At 50.8% G+C, this 20,378-nt stretch overlaps 1 protein-coding gene across 1 annotated transcript in view; it reads right to left on the bottom strand.

Moving 5' to 3' along the window:
- The window catches only part of ACVR1C (activin A receptor type 1C), a 33,625-nt gene extending 13,565 nt beyond the window's left edge, over positions 1–20,060 (bottom strand). Inside the window, exons 1-2 of the mRNA XM_072874136.1 lie at positions 20,055–20,060; positions 4,243–4,473 (exon numbers count right to left, since the gene is read on the bottom strand). Of these exons, the coding sequence (XP_072730237.1) occupies positions 4,243–4,396 (154 nt within the window). The 5' untranslated portion in view covers positions 4,397–4,473; positions 20,055–20,060. The remainder of the gene's footprint in view (positions 1–4,242; positions 4,474–20,054) is intronic.
- Between the last annotated feature and the right edge of the window lie 318 nt (positions 20,061–20,378).

Genomic DNA, 20,378 nt, shown 5'->3' with positions numbered 1-20,378 from the left:
GCGTCCGAGCTTCAGGCTCCGGTTCAGCAGCTGCGGAGCCACTGCCTCCACCGAAGGAGGTAACCGAAGCCAACATCAACTCTGCTGCTCTGGAGAAGGGATGGGAGACAAGTTCCCCAGCCTGTACTTACTCTTCCCGGGGCCACACACCACCCTCCACCACAACCGAATGTAGGCACGGGGTTATAAGAAGCTGCAGTAGCCTACTCCAGGGCGGCAGGTGAAGGTCTGTCACCTACGAGCAGGCTTGTGAGTGGGTAAATCCTGCTCACGAGTGGGGCGGGGGCAGAGATCACAAGCGCTGTCTCCCAGATCTGAAATACAGCCTGAAAATCCGGTGAGACACAAGTCTACAACTGGATGAAGCCCTCTAGATCTTATTAGCAACTCCTCAAAATAGTCAGTGACATGCTGAGGTGCACAGAGGCAATTTCTCATACAGAGAGAGGCGCACAGAAAGGTCCATCAGGGAAGCGGCATGCAGGTCGTTTTCTGTTACGACGTCCCACTGACAGCGGAAGGTCACCTCAAGTCACCCGCTGGGGCAGAAAGCATCCCAGTTAAAAGAGTACAAACCTGGAAAGAAAGTCAGGGTAACACAGAAGAACCCTCATTACTGCAAACTAATCCTGCACTTCGAAACTTAGCACCTGTTAATGCAAAATACTGCAATGAAATCCCTGCCAACAATGAGTATAGAAAAAGCAGATATCCAGGTTGAATCTCTCCTTGAAAAAGTATATTTTCACACACTGTAAAAAAAAAAACAAAACACCAAACCCACAGAAAACCAACTCAAAACAAGAAGAACCTCCCCTCACGCAAGGCCCAGTAACAAGAGCTGTGCTGCTGACTGAGGCACGCAATGCCATCTACAGTTTTACTGCAGAAATCCATGCACGGGCAACCAAAACAAACAAACGGCATCCTGCTCTCAGAGACCCTCGTGCTGCAACTCATTTTCTTGTTTTCCAGCCACTCTTCAGACATTTACAATGTAAGCCCTTGGTAATTAACACGCAAGTCGAGCTGAAGCAGGTCGGCAGAAGAAGAGCTGAGGGAGAGGCTTGTGGCCGCGGCCGGGTGCAGCTGCAGCAACCGCAGAACCTGCTGCCTCGTCCGGCGGGGCCGTGCACGGGGCCTTCTCAAGGCCTCTCCTCCTCCGTGAGATTCGCTCCTGCCTGAAGGCAAGCTTTTCATAGCCACGTGCTCTGCTTTTAAACTCGAATCTGCACAATCGAGATAGATAGATAGGCAGACAGCTATAACGTCCACATCAAGATGTCTGTACCAAGCGTCAAACTGCATGTATTACTACTCTTTAAAAGCGAGGGTGGTGGGAGGCGGGCTGGCTTAAACAAGGACCTTGACAAAGCAGGTACATTTTAAAGACCAGAAAGCCTGTGTGCTAAGTTAGGCACTAACAGGCAGACCCAGCGGCTGCGTTACCCACCACAGCTGGCACGGGACAACCCACCAACGCGAGACAAGCCGTATAATGGCACGCAGCGACGTGCCGGAGGACGAGGTGGCATTACACACGGACCTCTGGGCCGAGCCATCCCAGCTGGGGCCTTGTGCCAGCACGGTCCGAGCACGGCGAACCCTGGCCCAGCCCGTACTCGGTGGTGGAAACAAAAACTTTTACAATGTCAGTAAGATAACGGACTAACTACTAACCCTAGAACTGCCGCCATGCCTTGTCGGACCAGCTGACAGTTCCCGTGCTGGTTACCTGCTGTGGTGCCTCCACTTCAACTTCCTTGCCCTCAGTCAGAGAGGAACCCAAGATCTAGATTCGGATTTCTGAGTGCCATGTAAGACCAGAAGTGAAAGAAGAAAAAATGCCAGCTGAGCAAGGAGTTGCCTAAAAACTCGCTTTGGAAGCAGCAGCTCCCTAAGCACAGGAACACACCTACACAGGCAGCCTAGGCAATGGCATTCAAGCCGTTTTTCCCCGCGCAGAGCCCACCGCCGGCACGGCCGGTACACCCCCAGCTCGAGGCCTCCTGAGCGACGGACGCGGGTGCTGCAGAGGCAGCCCGGGACAGCCCAGGCTCGTGCAGCCCAGCTCCCTCACCTACGTACTCAGCTATGCCCCTCGGAAAGTTTATTGTTACTGGGGCCCAAATGAAGCTTTCCTGTAATATGAATTATGTGGAGAAGGGCTGTCAGAAAAGAACAGCGAACAAATAACGTTAGCACTGTTCAGTTTTCAGCTCACATGAATTCCCCCAAATGTTTAGAGCAAAGGGCTCAGGCTAAAAATTAAGTAAGTAATTTTCTCTGGTACTGAAATATGAAACCAGAGGTTTTGCAACAACCAGTTCAAGCGCTAGGACGACAGACATGCCTCCGTTGCTCCTCTATAAATAGTGGTTTTCTCCCAAGATTCCAGCATCCCAACTTGAAAAAAAAAAACCATGGTATTTTATTTCTACATTTCTAGAGCATGGCCACTATTAGTATCTCCCTTCTGTTGTCAACTGGAAGAAAAATACTCAAATAATCCTTATTCCTGCCCCAGGCCACAGGTGAGATGCGATCCCGGGGTACAGAGCTCCCAGCTGCCAGGCTGCCACCCAGGCTGGCTCCTCCAGAGAGGCTGGTGGGAGCTGACCTGCCTCCGGCAGCATCCAGCGTCTGCCCGGCCGCACCAGCAGGCGACGGTCCCCAAGGCTACCGCAGCAACTGCCCCGCCGTCTGCCCTCCTGCATCTCACATGACGCAGCAAGTGCTTCCAGTAACAGGCTTTTAAATTCTGTTAAGTACTGCATGATAGCAGCTTAAACGCAAGTTATAATTGCAAATGATGTATTCATTTGCATCTTTCCTACCTGTAACATCACTCAGGGGTGTAAGTATACAAAAAGGTATCATCTGAGAAAGTAGTGTATTTTACAGCTTTTTCAAAAAAGCCTGGCTTAAACACAAATCTTGGAAAGAAGAGCCAAATAATTAAACCTAAAAATAGTATAAATATTTATTTTTAAAAAGCACTGAATCAACTTCATTACACAATTTTGAGTCTGGCAGACTCAAGTACTGCAGCAGCTGTGTAATACACAGAGCTCCTGGAAGTGCAAATCTTTTTCCTCCCTCTAATTGGGACCAGGAATCTTACACTTTCTAGTCCCTGCTGGGCAAGAATCAATGATACCGATCTAACACCACAGAAAAGCTGCCTTACGAGCTGCTAAAATGAACTGCAGAACCCCAAAGTTCAAGACAGACTAACGAGATCGCTGAAACAGCATCAGCCAAAGACGTCCCCCAGCAATGCCTTGGTGTCCTTTGCCCCTCTCGCCCCCCAGCAGAAGACCCTACGTGCCGTCAGACCCGTATCAACAGAGGACACATCTGCCTTCCTGCCCACAACGGAGACCCTGCAAACCCCTTGCTTCTAACGCACGGGCGCGCCAACGTGAGCCGCAGTAATTGCTCACCAAAGCCGATCACAAAGACGCGGCACTCGGTGACACAGACTGGCCAAGGACAACAAGGAGAGCGGCTCCTCACGTGCCAGGAGATGCCCTGTCACGGGTCAAACCTCACCGCCAACCCAGACGCTTGTCTGTCCGAAAACACGGGGGTGCGTTTCCCATAGACAGTTCACAGTCAGCACCCACAACTGACCGCCTTCTTTCCAAACCTCTCTAGTCTGAATTCTTACCCGAGCCATCTAAAGCAGGTCTTTTAAATTGTGTGCAGAGATGTTTGACACTGTAAAACTTCAGCCAGTGCGAGGTCTTTATTATTTCCTTGTGATGCCCCAGTTAACAGCTCTCAGCTTCTCGCAAGGACTAATCCATAGCTGCTATACACTGCTGATCCATAAAGTCCCCAGTACATCAGATATCATCTTCCTAACATCTAGACTAATGCCAATTCAAATCACAAACTCCCTCAAGATATTCCAGCCCATAAAATCTATGAGGTTACAAGTCTGTTTCCTTCAGACACTTCCTTTCGTCTTCACGGTTAATGCCTCGTGGGATATCACAGAGAGCATTTGGAATATCTTTAGGAGATGCAAGAAATTCACTTTTCCCCGAACAGAGTTGCAGTTTAGATTTTCCTGTCTGAAACAAGTTGGGGAAAAAAAATGGCTAGTGTTTTACAGCCAGCCTTTAAAATCCCCATTAGCTGGCTCTCATGGTCACGTCCTCGGCACAGTACTTCTGCACTCTCAGGCTGCCACACGAGCAGGTGAGCAGCCGTTTGCACTCGCACGGCACTTACCGACAGGCAGGCGGAGGGTGATGTTGTTGCAGAAGTCAGTGTAGCAGCACTCGGTCTTTGTGATGTTCTTGGAACTGTGGCAGAAGACCTGCGCGTTCAGCTCCGGGAGGGAGACGCAGGACTTGATCACCTCCTCCCGCCCGTTGGTCAGCATGACCGAAGCCCAGCAGGCACCCTCCGTCTGGCAGGTGAAGTTGGTGTGCTCGCACAGCTGGCACACGCACTTCAGACCTGAAAAAGAGGTTTCCAGCTTTCGTGAGAAGATCCCGGGAAGACAGAACCCCACGGCCGCCACGCCAGCTTGTCCTGCCGGTTGGCCGAGGCCAGCCGGTTCACCACGAGCACCCCACGGGAGCTCCAGCGCAGGCCCCGTGCCGGGGCTGTCGCCTGTGCCGGTGAACGGGCTCCTGGGCTGCAGGAGGAAGCCTGTCCCGGGAGGCCCCGACAGCACAGGTCCCCAACACCCACAGATGACGAGTTTTTAAACCAGACGATCCTTGGTCACAGGGAAGCGTGTAGAATCTCTCTCGCGTGGTGGAGAAGACCGACCACCCCAAGAAGAAATTTCTGTGGAAGCTGCCTTTTGCCTCGGTGGGGAGACAGAGGCTCAGGTTTACATTCTCAGCTCCCACAGACTCACACCTCAGACAACGCTCAGGACAAACACATGGGCACATGCTCCATTTTGAGAGGTATATTTAGACACAGCTACGTTCATTACGTACTGAATTTTAAATAGTATCAACAGCCACTGTTTAGGTAGCTGTGCTGACTTCCCAAAACACGGCCACCCCTCACCTGTGCCAGCCCCCTGCCCCACGCCAGCCATACGCACGCCTTGCCGGAGCCGACGGGGTTAGAGCAATGAGTCTGAGGAATCGGCAAGATGCAGAGTCCCGGCACGCACCACCCTACGCCCTACAGACAGGCACGGGCAGTAACTGCGGACTTCTCCTCCCCATGTCTTCCGAGATGATCCACCTTTTTCAGGCACACAAACAGGTGCCCAGTTTCTTTTGGTGCAAAGTCTGATGACTTCCAAGCTTTGCATGTTTTTAACCATATCTTCATGTTTTACCAAATCAAATAGAAACACATTTAGTAACAACTACATTTTTCAGGCTCTGTTGACTCTTCCTTGGAAGAGAGAAGGAAACCAAAGCCACATCATCTCAGTGAAACACCAGATGCCAACAATAAATTTTTTTGCCTTCCTTGTTTTCTTCACCTGCTTCATAACAAACAATTTCTGCTCGCTTCATGCCAAATTTAGGAGCCTGTATTAGCAGTGATACAATAACAAAGACATCTTAACCTTGGGCTGAAAGCAATTTCTACAGGAAACACTTCCTTAACTGCACTTTACATGATTGTTTCTGTAAAAAAACCTTCATTTTAGAGTACAGAGACTTGATCTCCTCAACTTTTGTCTTAAACAGTTCTTATCCCACCACAGGCTCCCCAAAATGCATTCTGTACACCCTCCCGGGTCAGTTCTAACTCTGCAAGACTGAACACTGCTCTACTTATGGGAGCTAGGGTATTAAAAAAAAAGTGATTTTATCCATAAATCCATTCTGTTTCTTCCGGAACAGGGGCAGGGGAGGTGTCCCACACCCATGGCGGAAGAGGAAGGTGCGATGACCGACGGCTGCGGCAGCACTCGCCACGTGGCAGGAGTAGCGGAGACTCATCTCAAGAGCCTCCGGAGGAGCGGAGAAGTCCTGACAGACGTCAGCGCAAATCTGATTTCTGTTTCTGTGACACTACTTGTTTTCTTTACAACAACCTTCATCCTGTGCTACCCTTCTGAAGTAACAGCTTGTAGTGTTTATCTTCAGCTGAGGCCCGCAACAAACTTCCTTGGCACCATATGTCCGTGTTTATCCTGGATGCAGGGTACGCTAGGAACCATATCACTGTCTGTCTGCTTCGGCTTTCTCTCGGTGTGGGGAGTGAGCGCAATCAATCACCCAGCAACAGAACAGGTGAATCTCTTCCTTAAAGACATTACCGTAGTCCTAGAAGAGACGCCAGGCGCAAGACTCATCAGATCTAAACAAATAAGAGGTCTAGCAGAAGAAAAACAGACACATCATCACCAATACTGCAAAATAAAAGCATTACTGGAGGAAATGAATATAAGACTGTCGCAAGCATCTTCAGTGTTTCAGACACATCATGATGCTGTTTTTTCTCCCCCTTCTCATGATCTAAAAATAAAATAGGAAATGGTCTCTATGACGTTATCCACAGTAGATAACTGACAGTTTTATCCATATTCTGGTGTTTTGCAGATTGCTTGAGAGAGGAGCTGATCAAAACTGCCACAGCAAGTCCTGAACCCCAGGGTATTCCTCTGAGCACCGTGACACAGGGTGAGAAAGGACGGCAGAGGAGCCTCTCGGGCTCTGTAACCTCACCTCGACCGAGCTAAGACAGTCACTTATTTCCAGAATGAAAGGGGCCTCGCACCACCTCGAGCCTCTCCGCACCCCGAGCTGGCTGGAGGTCGTGCCAGCAGACACGTCTGACGGCTGCCTCGCTTGGCAGGGAAAGCAAGGGGTGCCATCGCCGAAGATCGGCATTTTCTGCTGTTGTATTCAGAGACCATTTTACTTTGCTGGATGTCCTTTTGTCTTTCTACGTCACTGACAGAAAGATTCTAACCCCGTTTTTCCTATTAGTTCTGAACATGTTCCTCGAAACTGGCTCGTCCAATCTACTTCCCACGACTGCAAGTTCACAGACCTATGGAAATCAGCCTTGTTCCCCACAGAGCTGTTTCTGAGAGAAGTTATTATGCAAAGAAGAATGAAAATTAAAAAATTTTGGGTCAAAATTCTCAATACAACCCAACCATGTTATTAGTGCTTCTGAAAGCGAAAGCATTCAGCCACCAGATGACAAGCTGGGAGGAGCAGGGAAAGGAGCATGTTGAACTCAGTACTTCCAGAGAATTTTCATGCCCACTGGAGACTTGAAAGTCCTGGAGACCAAGACGGCTCGACAAGCATTCCCTCTTCTCCTTCGGAAATACTGAGCTCACAGAAGTCATATGAGACAAGCACACAAACTTCTGACGGGAACAATGTGTTCCGTTTGGAAGAGGCAGAAGAGCACATGAAGAAAAACTTGTCCACACCCAAAAACATTACATACTAAAAAACTTTTAAATGTATGTTTGTCCTACCACACTTGAACTGTTGCCTTTTTTAATCATTCCTTCAAAAGAAGCTGAGAACCACTGCCCCAATGGGTACAAAGCCTTCAGCCTGTGCTTCACCCAGCTCCTTCCAGCCGCCCCATCCCGGTCCTGACGCCCACCCTGTCCCAGTTCCCGTCCCCTCATCCCTAGGCAGCTCCTGATGCCCACCCCGCCTCATCCACGAGCTCTCCCCAGGAGTGCCCACCGCTCCCCGCCGCTGCATCCCCTGACCACCTCTGCTCTCCCGAGGCGGCTCACGCTCACTACTTATACCGTGCCAGTTCCCAGAGCCTCGCCGGCACAGCCTCCCAGTCCACACCTCTCCTCCTTCACCCTCTCCCAGTTCCTGCTCTACTCCCCTGCTCTTGGTCCCGCTGTCTTTCCTATGGGGTTGCCAGCTGCAGCATTTGCCCCGGCTCCATCAGACTCTTCCCCCACCTCGTGGCCGAGGCTTCGTCCTCTCTGGGCTCGGCGGCAGCGGCCGGTGCCAGGGCAGGGGAAGCACTGTGCTGGCAGCACCGGGCAGAGGTTTCTCTGCTCTCCGTTACTTCCGACAGCCCTGCGCTAGCCTGCATCTGAGATCAGCTGCTCCAGCCAAGTCTTCCTAAACCAAGACTCTCTGGGCTGGAACAAATTTGGGCTGTTAGGCGATGCGTGGCGGAAGTCAAACGGACAACACCACGAGAGCAACACGCTGGTCGGCAAGGATGAAGACTTCACGCATCTCCGCTGCTAACAAGATTCAAAGGGGTCCTAATGAGAGGTGGAATCCGCACTCCCTCCCCTTTCAGCTTCATATTTTGGATTTTCCTAGCGTTGTGTCTGCTGCCATCACTCACCCAAGGTTAAACGCTGACAAATTTCAAGCTCTTATGCAGGAAAAAGGAACCCAGAAAAACAGTGCAGCTAAATCTGTTCAAAGACAAGATCAGAGTTTGAGTTGTGGGCAAGACGAGACTCTCTCTTCCTAGAAGATTTACATAGACCACTTTTAAATATAATTCTACAAAAAGAGAAGCCCAAGGTTCCCCAGCTATCTGCCTGCGCTCCTGGCTAATTTCTCACACAGAAAAAAGGATAGAAAACTCAAAACAGATACAAATACTTGACCTTGTTTCCAAGAGCATTTATGTACATCAAGAATCCTTTGCTGAAAGAGCAGAAAGATTATCATAAAATATAACCACAAAAGTACGACTTTCCTGCACCCGTGCTATTTTGGCTGCCTCACCTCAGTGGAATCAGGAGAAGAGGAGCCTGGGCCCTTCGGAGCACACCCTTGGGAAGTTCCATGGCGTGGAGCCCCTTTCCTGGAGTCACTTCCCTGCTCCCAGTCCCGCTGAACGGGGCAGGCGACGAAGCCCCTCAGCTCCCAGCTCTCCCCCAGCACCGCAGCCCCGTACTGCGCCTCGCGCGTAGCTCCTCGCAGACGCTTGTACAACCTCTCGAACTCTGCCGAGCCCGAACCGCCATCCCCGCTGACAAACTCGGGGACACGGGACTCGCCAGAATTTGTGACTTACCCGTGTTGATCCACTAGACGTGTCCCAGTGCTGCTCCAGTTTATTCACAACAACTTCCTCTATTATCTTTTCCTTTTTATGGAAAAAATTGTCCATATCCAGTTCTACAACCTAGCAATGTATTTCAAGCCTTCCCGTTACATATCTGCACAGTTTCTGCTCTAGTTTGACTCCACTGCTGTCCCACAGAAGCTGGCAAGATGTTCCCCCCTGTTTCCAGACCAGAGGGATAACAGCACGATGACGAATGTCTCTCGCAGTGCTCAAGCCAATGCCACCTTTGAACCATGCCTCCCCTCCCAAGCAGCCATTCTATGGCACGAAGGAAGAGGAAGAATTTGCAACTATTGACTGAAATTCTGCAAGCTCCTACATGCAGTGCGTAATGCTTACTCCCCGCCTGGGGAAAGCGCACCACATTTCTCCAGCTCCGTTCCCAGGGATGGTCCTGGCAAGGGTACCGGCGATACCCCCACAGGCAGGGGGTAAGTTGGGACTTCCACCGCCGTGGAAGCCAGAGAAGTGGAATAAGGTGATTGTGAAGGAGTTAAAGGGAAAAGGATCAAAGCGGCAGGAGGAAAATGTGCTCCCAAAGTTTCAAAATAAGGCACTCTTTAATCCAGTAACGAACATGACTCCTTTATTTACTCAAGCACAACAACATTTCCCTTAAAACGTTGCATTCTCTGGTTGAGAAACTGGGAGAAAGTGAACAAATGAAATACGGCCTGAGAGAGCTATGTGAGGCATCCAAACTTGGCTACCAACGGTTACAGTTCTCTGAGCATGTAATTCTCCAGCCATTAACAAATTTGTCCTCAGCCTCCCCAAAGCACCGCGCCCCCCGCAGAGGCTGCACCCCGTGAGGATGACGAGCACGTTGCCTGCCGTGACCGGCTGCCCAGCCCAAGGCAGGGCGCAGGGCAGAGCAGGAGAGGGCACCCCGCGGGCCCCTTCAGCAGGGACGGCCGTTACAGAGACGCGTTGTGCCACAGAGCCGTGCAGTCCCTCGTCTCCCAGAGAGAAGCGTGGCGCTTGGCAAGACCCAGGTGAACAACAGGAGAAACTAACAGCCAGCCGAGGTGACTCGGAAGTCGATTCACAAATTGTCAGACACACAAGGAAAGCAGCTTCTAGATGCAGAGACCACGAGGAAGAGGTGCTCCCTGGTTTTAGCATTTTTAAGACATAAGTCGTTTTCAAGGATTTTTTTTCTGCTGTTACTGCAATAGCAGTTGAGACGATATACCAATTTCTTGGATGAGACCCACTATGAATCAAGGACAGAATGACTTGCTCTTCAGAGCAGAAAATAACTGACATGACGTACATAAAAAGCAACGTTTTTTTCTTTTTAGTTTTCAGTGCAACCATAAGAAAACACACAGCAGAAGCAAACACGCTGTGCAATTAACTTACATAGCAGGAAGAACTGAACTAGCATCCGATTCACAACAAATCAACACAAAGATGCACAACGGAAGATTTTTTTTTTTAATATACTTCCATCAGCTTTTCCTCACGTGTCAGCTTCAAATACATGAATCACTAGCTAACTAAGGAACAAGAATGATACTTCATGTGAACAACAGATGGAAGAATGTGAGTTTAGACACCAGCTTAATGAAAGCAGCTAACAATTAAAACAAGCAGATAGACATAGTGCAACCTCAAAAGTTAAATGGAAAGAATTGAGCATATAATGGGCATAAGCTGTCTAACAGCATGGGACTAAAAGCATATACTAAAAACTAAGGAAAAAAAAGCCCAGGCTTGCTATCTCTTATGAACCACACAATGTTCTACATTTCAACACGGACTTTTTACTGTACAGATTAACAAGGCATTAATCTTCCATTAAGTCATAACCCAGCACTACCCACAATAGTTAGCAGTTTCTTTCTGTGACTACAGGGCAGTAGAGCATTTCAAAATTAAATTGGAAAGCAAGTATCTAAGTGGCCTTACAGCGATCAGTTGTCTTTACTCATGATGGGAAGGAAAGCTGAACATCCAGAACGTTTCCATCCTCGATCTGTACCGTCACTCTGTATTGTGCACTTCTAGATACACTTGCACTTTATTCCCAAATTAAGCGATCTGGGGCTCATGTGAGCATTTGCTCTCCACGTTGCCTGTGTCCCCTGCCCCGGCACACACCCCAGCGCGAGGACACAGCTGCCCTCCAGGCCACCTTCGCGTGGGCAGGGGTCACAGCGCGGCAGGACGCGTGCCTGGACCTGACCCACCGGCCGACCCGACCGCCTCGCTCTCGGGAGGGTGCCAGGTGGCACAAGCTTCACTGTGGTAAAAAGGGCTCAGAGGACACCCTAAAACTACAGACCGGCGGTTTCCCATTGTCCGCTCCGTTGCTCGTGACGGAGCTGGAACAAAGACGGGAGCAGGCGCTGGTAGAGGTGCCGCAGGGCCGTGCGGAGCTGCCACAGTCCCTCGGCAGGCGTTCTCTGACCGAGTCCGCACGACTGCTGGTAACGGACTACGGGCAAAGAAACTTCGCTGCCACGAGGCAGAGCTGTTCCAGTCTTAACCCGAGGTCAGCCCGTTTGTCTGGGAGCAGCCGAGGAAAAAGGCAGGGGGAAACCATCAGCTTTTACAGTGAGAGGCTGTTATCTGCGGGGTCGTACAGAAACGTGTCTCGTGTGCTCCAGTGAGCTGGAAAGGGGAACCGATAATGAAGGAATAAGGTTTGCTGAGGATAGAAAAAGCACAACCGACTTCAGAGCATCGCGAAGGAATCTCACCATGCTGAGGGATCAAAAGACAGAGGAGAGTAAAATCACTCAGGAGAAAAAACTTCAGCTGTGCACGTGCAGTAACCGGCCCAGTGTTAGCTGTCACCACTCCAACAGGGACGGCTGTGCCCTTCTGGGGAGCTCTGGAGAACATCGGCTCAGCTCATGGAGGGGGGCCGGCAGGAGAAACCAGGAGGAGATCCAAGCCCATCTCGCCATTGGGATTGGTTCCCATCACCCACTTCAAAAGGGCACAGGAGAGGTAGAAGGAGTTACGGGACAGATGGCAAGGGGCACTGGACATAGATTAAGAAAATGGGCTCTTTCACGTCAAAGGCAACTTTGGGGAGTTATGAAAGTTTTATATATTGAGAAGACGAATGGATCAGCTACTCACCGTTTCCCATTAACTCGAAAGCTCTCAGGCCGCACAGACGTTACTGACAGCAAATTCACAATAAGCAAGAGGAAGCACTCCTCTTTCTCCTGCTGCCTTGCCACCTTCCCCGACAGCGTTAGGCGTTGATACTGTTGCCACCGCTTAGGATAAGGCATTAGCGTATTCAAAAAATCGTTGGACAAATCCACCTTTATGCACTAGAGATTTATAGAAACCGCTATGCGACGACACAAATACATCTGCTGACTGAGAGCCCTTAACCCGCAAGCTGCCGAGAGCTGGGAGAGATCAGACAGGAGTTCAGAAAGTGCCTTCTGAACTTGCATCGTGTCCCCCTCCTTCCTCGAGCTTCTGCTGGAGCAGCAGCGGCGGTCGGGGCTGATGAGACCACCCTTCTGCTCCCGCACACACCCACGAGCGCGGCCAAGCCAGGAGGGGAGAAGAATTCACTTGCAAATATCGACTGAAACTCTGCAAGTCTTTACGTGCAGCAGGAAACGTGTATTCCCTCCCAGAGCACTGCGCCCGTTCGCACGGGCAAAGAGGGATCTGTCTCCTGCGGTCAGCCACGTTCATGGAAGGGATAGCGTGTCGCTATCATTTCTTCATTTCTTCAGAAGACGAAACCGGAATCTTGAGCAATGACAGGTTTTAAAAAACATTCGATTTTTGGACTACTATGAAAAATACAGAGGAGTTCCCTCTCTGGAGAGGCCTCTGGAAAAAAGAATAGGAGGAGTAATAGCAGATTAAAAGCCCACTATATAGACATACTGCAAAAAGGACTGATACCAAACTAGGCAAAAACTAGAGAGCTGTAGAGAAGAGAGGAAAAGTAATTATTCCAGAACTGAAGAAAATGTCTTAGAACAAGAGACATTAAATAGTTCCAATGCTTTCATCTCTTAAAAATATGTATGGTAAGTGATTTTATTAACTTGTAGAACAAGTAATCTTAATTTTACAGGCAGGATACTGGGTACTCAAAATCCCTGTTCTAGAAAAGCTCAGCAACCGTAACAAAACAACAGCAGACAGAAACTGAGGCCAGGCATCTAAATTAACTGAGTGGGGAAAGGGCAACAAAACCTGGTGAAATTATTTCTGTTGGAATAAGCTGTCAAAGGACATTTGCTAATTTCTCATTAGCTTCAAATACGCGAGGTATCCTTTGAAATGTTAGGTTTTATGATAGGTAAGCTATGCATCAAAACACTATGCACGCAAGAATTTTGTGAAATACAGCATACACACAAAGCTGAGGAAGAACCTGCTGGTCTCGGTCTACAAGGCGCTGACGGAGGATCCAGTGTAGGGATGAGGGTACAAATTCCACGGGGAGGCGGCTGCGATAACACGGTGCTGACAGCATTTACTGACCCCAAGTCTGAAATGGCTTGCATAAAAAAGAGTGAACCCAAAGAGTTGTGGTGAATGGAGCTAAATCCAGTTGGTGGCCGGTCACCAGTGGTGTTTATTGATACTGAGCCCCAGGGCTCAGTATTGGGGCCAGTTCTGTTTAACGTCTTTATCAATGATCTGGACGAGGGGATCGAGTGCACCCTCGGTCAGTTTGCAGACGACACAGGGATGGGTGGGAGTGTTGGTCTGCTTGAGGGTAGGGAGGGCTCTGCAGAGGGACCTGGGCAGGCTGGATCGATGGGCTGGGGCCAGTTGAATGAGGTTCAACAAGGCTCAGTGCCGGGTCCTGCACTTGGGTCACAGCAACCCCATGCGATGCTACAGGCTTGGGGAAGAGCGTCCGGAAAGCTGCTTGGCGGAAAAGGACCTGGGGGTGTTGGTTGACAGCCGGCTGAACATGAGCCAGCAGTGTGTCCAGGTGGCCAAGAAGGCCAATAGCTTCCTGGCTTGTGTCAGAAATAGCGTGGCCAGCAGGACTAGGGCAGTGATCGTCCCCTGTACTGGGCACTGGTGAGGCCGCACCTCGAATGCTGTGTTCAGTTTTGGGCCCCTCACTCCAAGAGAGACATTGAGGGGCTGGAGCGTGTCCAGAGAAGGGCAACGGAGCTGGTGAAGGGTCTGGAGCACAAGGTTGATGGGAAGCGGCTGAGGGACCTGGGGTTGTTTAGCCTGGGGAAAAAAAAAAAGGAGGCTGAGGGGAGACCTCATTGCTCTCTACAACTACCTGAAAGGAGGGTGTAGAGAGGTGGGGTTGGTCTCTTGTCCCAGGTAACAAGTGATAGGACAAGAGGAAATGGCCTCAAGTTGCGCCAGGGGAGGTTCAGAGTGGATATTAGGAAAAGTGTCTTCACGGAAAGGATTGTCAAGCATTGGAAGGGGCTGCCCAGGGAAGTGGTGGAGTCACCGTCCCTGGGGGTATTTAAAAGCCGTGTCGATGAGGTGCTCAGGGACATGGTTTAGTGGTGGGCTTGGCAGTGCTAGGTTAACGGTTGGACTTGATGATCTTAAAGGTCTTTTCCAAACTAAACGATTCTATGATTCCATGATTCTCTGAAAACTGAAGATAGTCAACACTTGAAAACAGTTTGACAAGGTATTTTACATCCAGGAAATCAAGTCTTTTCTATTGCCACAGAGTTCCCCTCTAGTTAAACACAGCCTTTTTCACAAAAAGTAGGTACTACTGAAGAATGAAATTAGACTTTGAAGATGAAAATTTGAATGGTTTAGAGTTACTGTATTAAGAAGAGCAAAGCATTTGAAAACAGCACTTGGCAACCAGAAATGTCCCCTTTAACTTAAGTGTCACTGGTTTTGCCCCATCGTATGTCAGACTGAAAACATATACTGCTGGAGAAGCGAGGGGGACGAGAGTTCTGCAACCACTCCTCTGGTTACCTAGAATTAGCTCCCTGGTAAACACGAAACCAAGAAAACATCGACTTTTTGATATACTTTATTTATTGTTGCCACCACCAAGCTTAAGATGAACCAAGAACAGAAAGATAAAACGCCAGCTGCATACTGGCAGTTGGCCTAGGTGATCATTGTAGGTCCCTTCCAACTGAACTATTCTCTTCTGTAAGAAAAACTTAACTTGCAAAGGCCATTTATTCTGGAAAAAAGCATTCCTGAGGCTACCCCAGCAGTGAAAGGTAACCGCCTCTGAATGAAGGCTGGCAAGGGCAGAAGCACAGCCAGGGTTACATCCATCACTCCAGCACTACGGCAATGGAAGAATTCTCGCACCTGGGGGGACACCGGGATTACAGCGTCACTGAAGGCCCTCGGGACAGGACAGGACGTGTGCTAAAGCGACAAAACCTGCCAGCCTCCATCAGAGCGACGTGCACATGCCCAGATTCATCTAGACATGTCCAAAGTTGTTGGGGGGTGGGGGTATTCCCACAACAGGTATTCCCCCCCCTCAACAGGTACTCACAGCATCTGAATTTAGGCATCCAACTTGGGCTTCAATTAGGACTTTGTTCTCTGCATGATAGCTAGAGACAATCCAGGATAATTCAGAGCCTAACAGCACTTGAGGTAAAGAGAGGAAATTGCATTTCTGAACTGGGATGGAGTTATTAGCTAAGTATTTCTTCCCTATCGTCTGCTCACTGCTCAACACTTTCATGTCATGGTTCCATTAATTACTAGGCTATCTGAATCCTCACAGCCAGGCAGAAGCTGAATTTCTATCCTACAAAAATGACCATGGAAAAAAGCCCAAGCCTCCCCCTCCCAGCACCTGATAGAGAGAAAAATGTGGTAAGACTACAGTCCTGAGGGGCTTCAGCATGATGCCCGGGACCCGTTTTTCTAGGGATTTTTGCTGAAGGCTCTGACATCTCAACGCCATAACCCAGAACTCAAGCCAGACTTCAGCAGACGCTCCAACACAAACCCAGCTGAATCGACAGGCACGTCCCATAGTTCACTCCCGTCCTGAGAGAGGGACGGCTGCGCTGCGCTGCACTGCAGCGCGCGTGGAGGACAACTGTACTGCTCTCGTTCCAGCAGCACTCCTCACAAGTGACAAAATATCCTGGCCAGATTAAAGCCCAGAATAATAATTTGCAAGCAACTGGATCTAGAGCCTACTCCAAAAAAGCAGAATCAAATTACACCCACTCACCCCACATATAGTCTTTTATCTTGTGAATTATTCGCAGACACCCTGGTAGCTCACGGAGTGAGGCCATTAAGTGCTTATAGTTCTCATCCACGCTGTTTCATTAAAGCTTTTTTTATTATTAAAGCTTTTACTAAAAGCTAGGAAACAGAACTTCAGTGATCCACAGAAATGAGAAGTAGCATCATACTGATAATTTGTCACATAGCAGTGAATTAAATTGTTTAGTGAAGTACGACTGCTTTGCTATTGCGGTACTTCTTTCTAAGGACATGCTAATTTTGGTGCTTGACAACACATAGGCTTTTCAATATTGCCAGTTAATAAGGACTAAGCAAACCAAAGTATTAAGCTGGAACAAAGATGGTTTTTGCAGAATGCGGCTCTCTGGACCTGTCGGCGACACACACTTACACGGATGTGCAGTGGCTGGTTCACAGCTTTGTGTGCAGGCAACAGCCATCGCCGTGCGTGTTATGTACCTCGGACTTTTATTCCGAGTTTACCTTCTATAGGAAACAGTGAAATAAACAGAGTGTCCGAAAAATTCAGACTTAAGATTCACAGGGCATTTTCAGGGACTGTTTATATCTCAATACAAGGATGTTTTACAGTATGGAAAAGACAAGACGACAAAGTTGTTTGAATACAGTACTACTCATGTAGCAAGAGTCCAATTTTATGCCATTTTCATGCATTTATGTAGCAGTTTTCACTAGCAATCTATTTTGCTTCTCATTTTTAAACAGTAAGTTTATATTATACCTGGCTGTAAGCAGTAGTTGCTCATGCGTGTGCTCTCCACTCTGCTTTCAGCTACACAGACTAACGGCACTCCCACAGTTACGGTGAAGATCCATTTCACACCTACCTGTTTTACGGGACATACAGGCATCTTTTCCACGCATCAGGGACAGCTTATGGTTTTTGTGGCTTGCTTTTTGGAGGATTAAAATGCATTTAAGTGGGAAACAAAGGATTAAAATGCATTAAGTGGGAAACAAACCCTCACAAACTTAGAATTTGTCTAAAGGCTCTCTTAAGAAATACAAAATGAGACAATTCAGTGCTGAGCACTATGAGAGGCTCACATGCCACCACGTACAGTAACACGTTTCCTTACTGCAGTCCACACCCTCAACTCCTGTTTATTTAGAAACCCTACAGCATGCCAAGTACGCTTTACTTCCCCTCAAATAACGTTGTGAAGAGTATAGGAGAGCACGCCAAAGCATTTGATACAACACAACGGAGGCGATGGAGAACAACGGTGGTAGGAGCCGGGGGGGATGCAATTTTGAGAAGCCCACACGAGGTAAGCAGATAGGAAGCAGCAGGACCGTTCGCCACATCAGTAGCAAGATACTTTTCCTCTTAATCCTATAAATATTCCTGAATACTAGGGCACAACAGAAGTTCCTCAGGACACCTCCATTGCCCAGGACAGCCTCTTCAAACTTGCATGAGAGAGAATGGGGGGGAGGGGTTCACTGGAGCATGCTTAGTCGTGTACCTTGAAAAGACACGTTTGCAGTGGAGTACGAGCAGATGTAGAGTTGATCAAGCAGATGCACAGCTAATCGCTTGACACTCAACAGCAACCGCTGCTCAAGACCTGAAGACCTTTTCTAGGCACGTGTAACTCCCCTTGGTGCCCCCTCTAATGAGCTGTAAGGGCGAAGAGGATATCTGCCCATCCTGGGCCATACGCACCCATACCATACCTGATCCAGACTCCGAAAAGGTAACTAACGGGGTAAGAAAAACAGAGGACAATACTATTGCAACTTAAGAGAACAAAGCAATGCAAGACTATTTATATAAATGACAATCAAAGCCAATGAGATTTGCTAGTGTAGTGGTCTCCAGAGGGAAGTGGTAATGGCCGCAGCGTTGGTGATGCTTCAATTCAATTCAACCATACCAGGGAAAAACAAGAGTTGCACAGGGCTGCCTATTTCTGTGGTTCACTTCCACACTTAAACAATAAAAAACTAGACAAACAAAGAGAAGAGCTCGGATAGATCAGGTTTTACACCCCTTGAAGCTAACAAAGATTTACTGGATGTATAGTGCTATAAGAACTACTTCAAACATCAACAGCTGAGCTTTGTCACTCCTCCTTTCCCAAAAGAAGGGATTATATGAGCACTTGGATGTGGGAGTGGGCACAGTCCTTCCTTGCAGCTTGGGGCTGTGACCACCTCTCTGCAAGAGTATAGGGAGCATCACTGGGCTGGCCGAGAAACTCCTGTAGTGAAAATGTTGAGAGAAAAGTAAATTGTAGTCAACCTAATAAAAAAAATTTAAAATGTTCTATTCTACACTGTCTTACTTTACCTTACAGATAGCTGCTGGTTTACAGAGCATTATTTGAGATTTTTAAGGGAAAGACCGAAGAGAATGAACATCTCATACCACATGCTGTGCAAGAGGAGAACCTGTATCGGAAGGACCTAGACACTGCACCTTTGGCACCCCTGCCCAAAGCCCTCCAGCGGGTTGTGAACTTCGTCCCATCCGCGGTGTGACGGGACAGGACGGGATGGGACGGGATGGGGTGCGCTGCCCAGGGCAGCCCCACACGACACCCGGCATGGACAGACGCACCGACCGACAGCGCTCACTCTGAGAAGCTGCCCCTGAGCACCAAGGCAAGGCGAGCAGAGCCTTGGGTGCACGCTACAACGCCCTCGGGGCGAGACCTGCCAGTATCACTTGATAACGCCCAACGGATCAAGAACTTCTCAGAGCGCGGTACCCAAACGGCGTGGGCTGGAACCAGCTTCGGGCTGGTTATTCCCCGTAAATCCCAGCTGACCTATTTCTTGCATATACATGTTGACCATAATTAAATGCATTAAGCTCCTTAACCTCCCGAGAAACAACGCTGACCCCGGCCGGGCGCGGGCACAGCTGCCGGAGCGCCGGGCGCACGGCGGGGCGGGGGGGCCCGGGCGCGGGGGGGCCCCGGTGCGAGGCGCGGCGGGCGAGGGGCCCGCACCCCGCCCCCGCCCCGCGGCGATCGCGCACCCCGCATGCCGCCGCGCCGCGCTCCCGCTCCCGGTGCCGCTCCCGGTGCCGCTGCCGCTCCGCCGCCCGCCCTACCTGCGCACAGCGAGACGGCGGCGCCCAGCAGCGGCAGGGCCACCCGCAGCGCGGGGCTGGGCGCCCGCCACATGGCCGCGCACCGCCGGCGGGGCCGGGGACGGATCCTGCTGCTGCTGCTGCTGCTGCCGCCGCCGGGCACCGGCCCCGCCGGGTCCCCGCCGGGTCCCCGCCGCCGGCAGCTGCCCGCGCCGCGCCGCCGCCGGCAGCTATAGCGGTGCGGGGAGGGGCCCCGCCCGGCTCCGCCCGCCCGCACTCACCTTCCCCGCCCGGGCAGGGCCCGGGGGACGGCGCCGGGCCCCCCCCCGCCCCGCAGCCCCCCCCCGGGCCGCGGCCCCTTCGCCGCTGCCGGGCCCTGCCCTGCTCCCGCCCCGCCCCGCCCGCGGGCTGCCGGCCGCGGCTCTGCCCCCCGCGGCGCTGAGGGCAGCGGCGGGCGGCTCGGAGCGGGTGCGCGGGGAGTGCGGGAGGTGCCGGGGGAGCCCCGGGGCGGCCCCGAGCCCGGCGCGGCGGCGGGGGAGGAAGGGGAGCGCCCGGCTTTGCCCTCAGGGAGGGGCGAGGGGGCGGTGAGGGCGGGGGAGCCCCTCGCCCCGCTCCGGGCAGCGGCCGCCCCGCGCCCGCGCTCTCGGCCCCGAGGCTTCGCCGCCTGCCCCCTGCTGCCGCCGGGGCCGGGGCCGGGGCCGGGGCCGGCCTTGAGCAGCGCCGGCGCCCGAGGCAGGTGACGCTGGAGCGGCTCGGAGCTCCAGCAGCTCATAGCTCGGCTTACGAGGCTTCAGCGTTCATCACGACAGCCTTCGGGAAGTTTTGACTGCAGATACACATAAAACTAGCCCAAAATACGACTGCGCGGGGTTTAGTTCTTTTTTTTTTTTCCCCAAATACCTGTTAGTGGGTTTTGCCATCTTCCCCTTGATTGCTTCAACGGGCTGTGCCAAGCTTTCCACGTACAGCAAAATTCTGAACGGCTTTCAGCGTTTCTTCAGCGTCTTGTTAGGATCTGTTCCGCAGAGGGCCTCAAGCCCCCCCCCACCTCCTTACAGCCCGGGTAGTACGAGCATCCCAAAAGCTCTCTGACACACTACAGACCACC

This window comes from Ciconia boyciana, chromosome 10, assembly GCF_034638445.1.
Source record: "Ciconia boyciana chromosome 10, ASM3463844v1, whole genome shotgun sequence".
Classification (NCBI taxonomy): domain Eukaryota; kingdom Metazoa; phylum Chordata; class Aves; order Ciconiiformes; family Ciconiidae; genus Ciconia; species Ciconia boyciana.
This window is presented reverse-complemented; position numbering and strand designations above follow the sequence as displayed.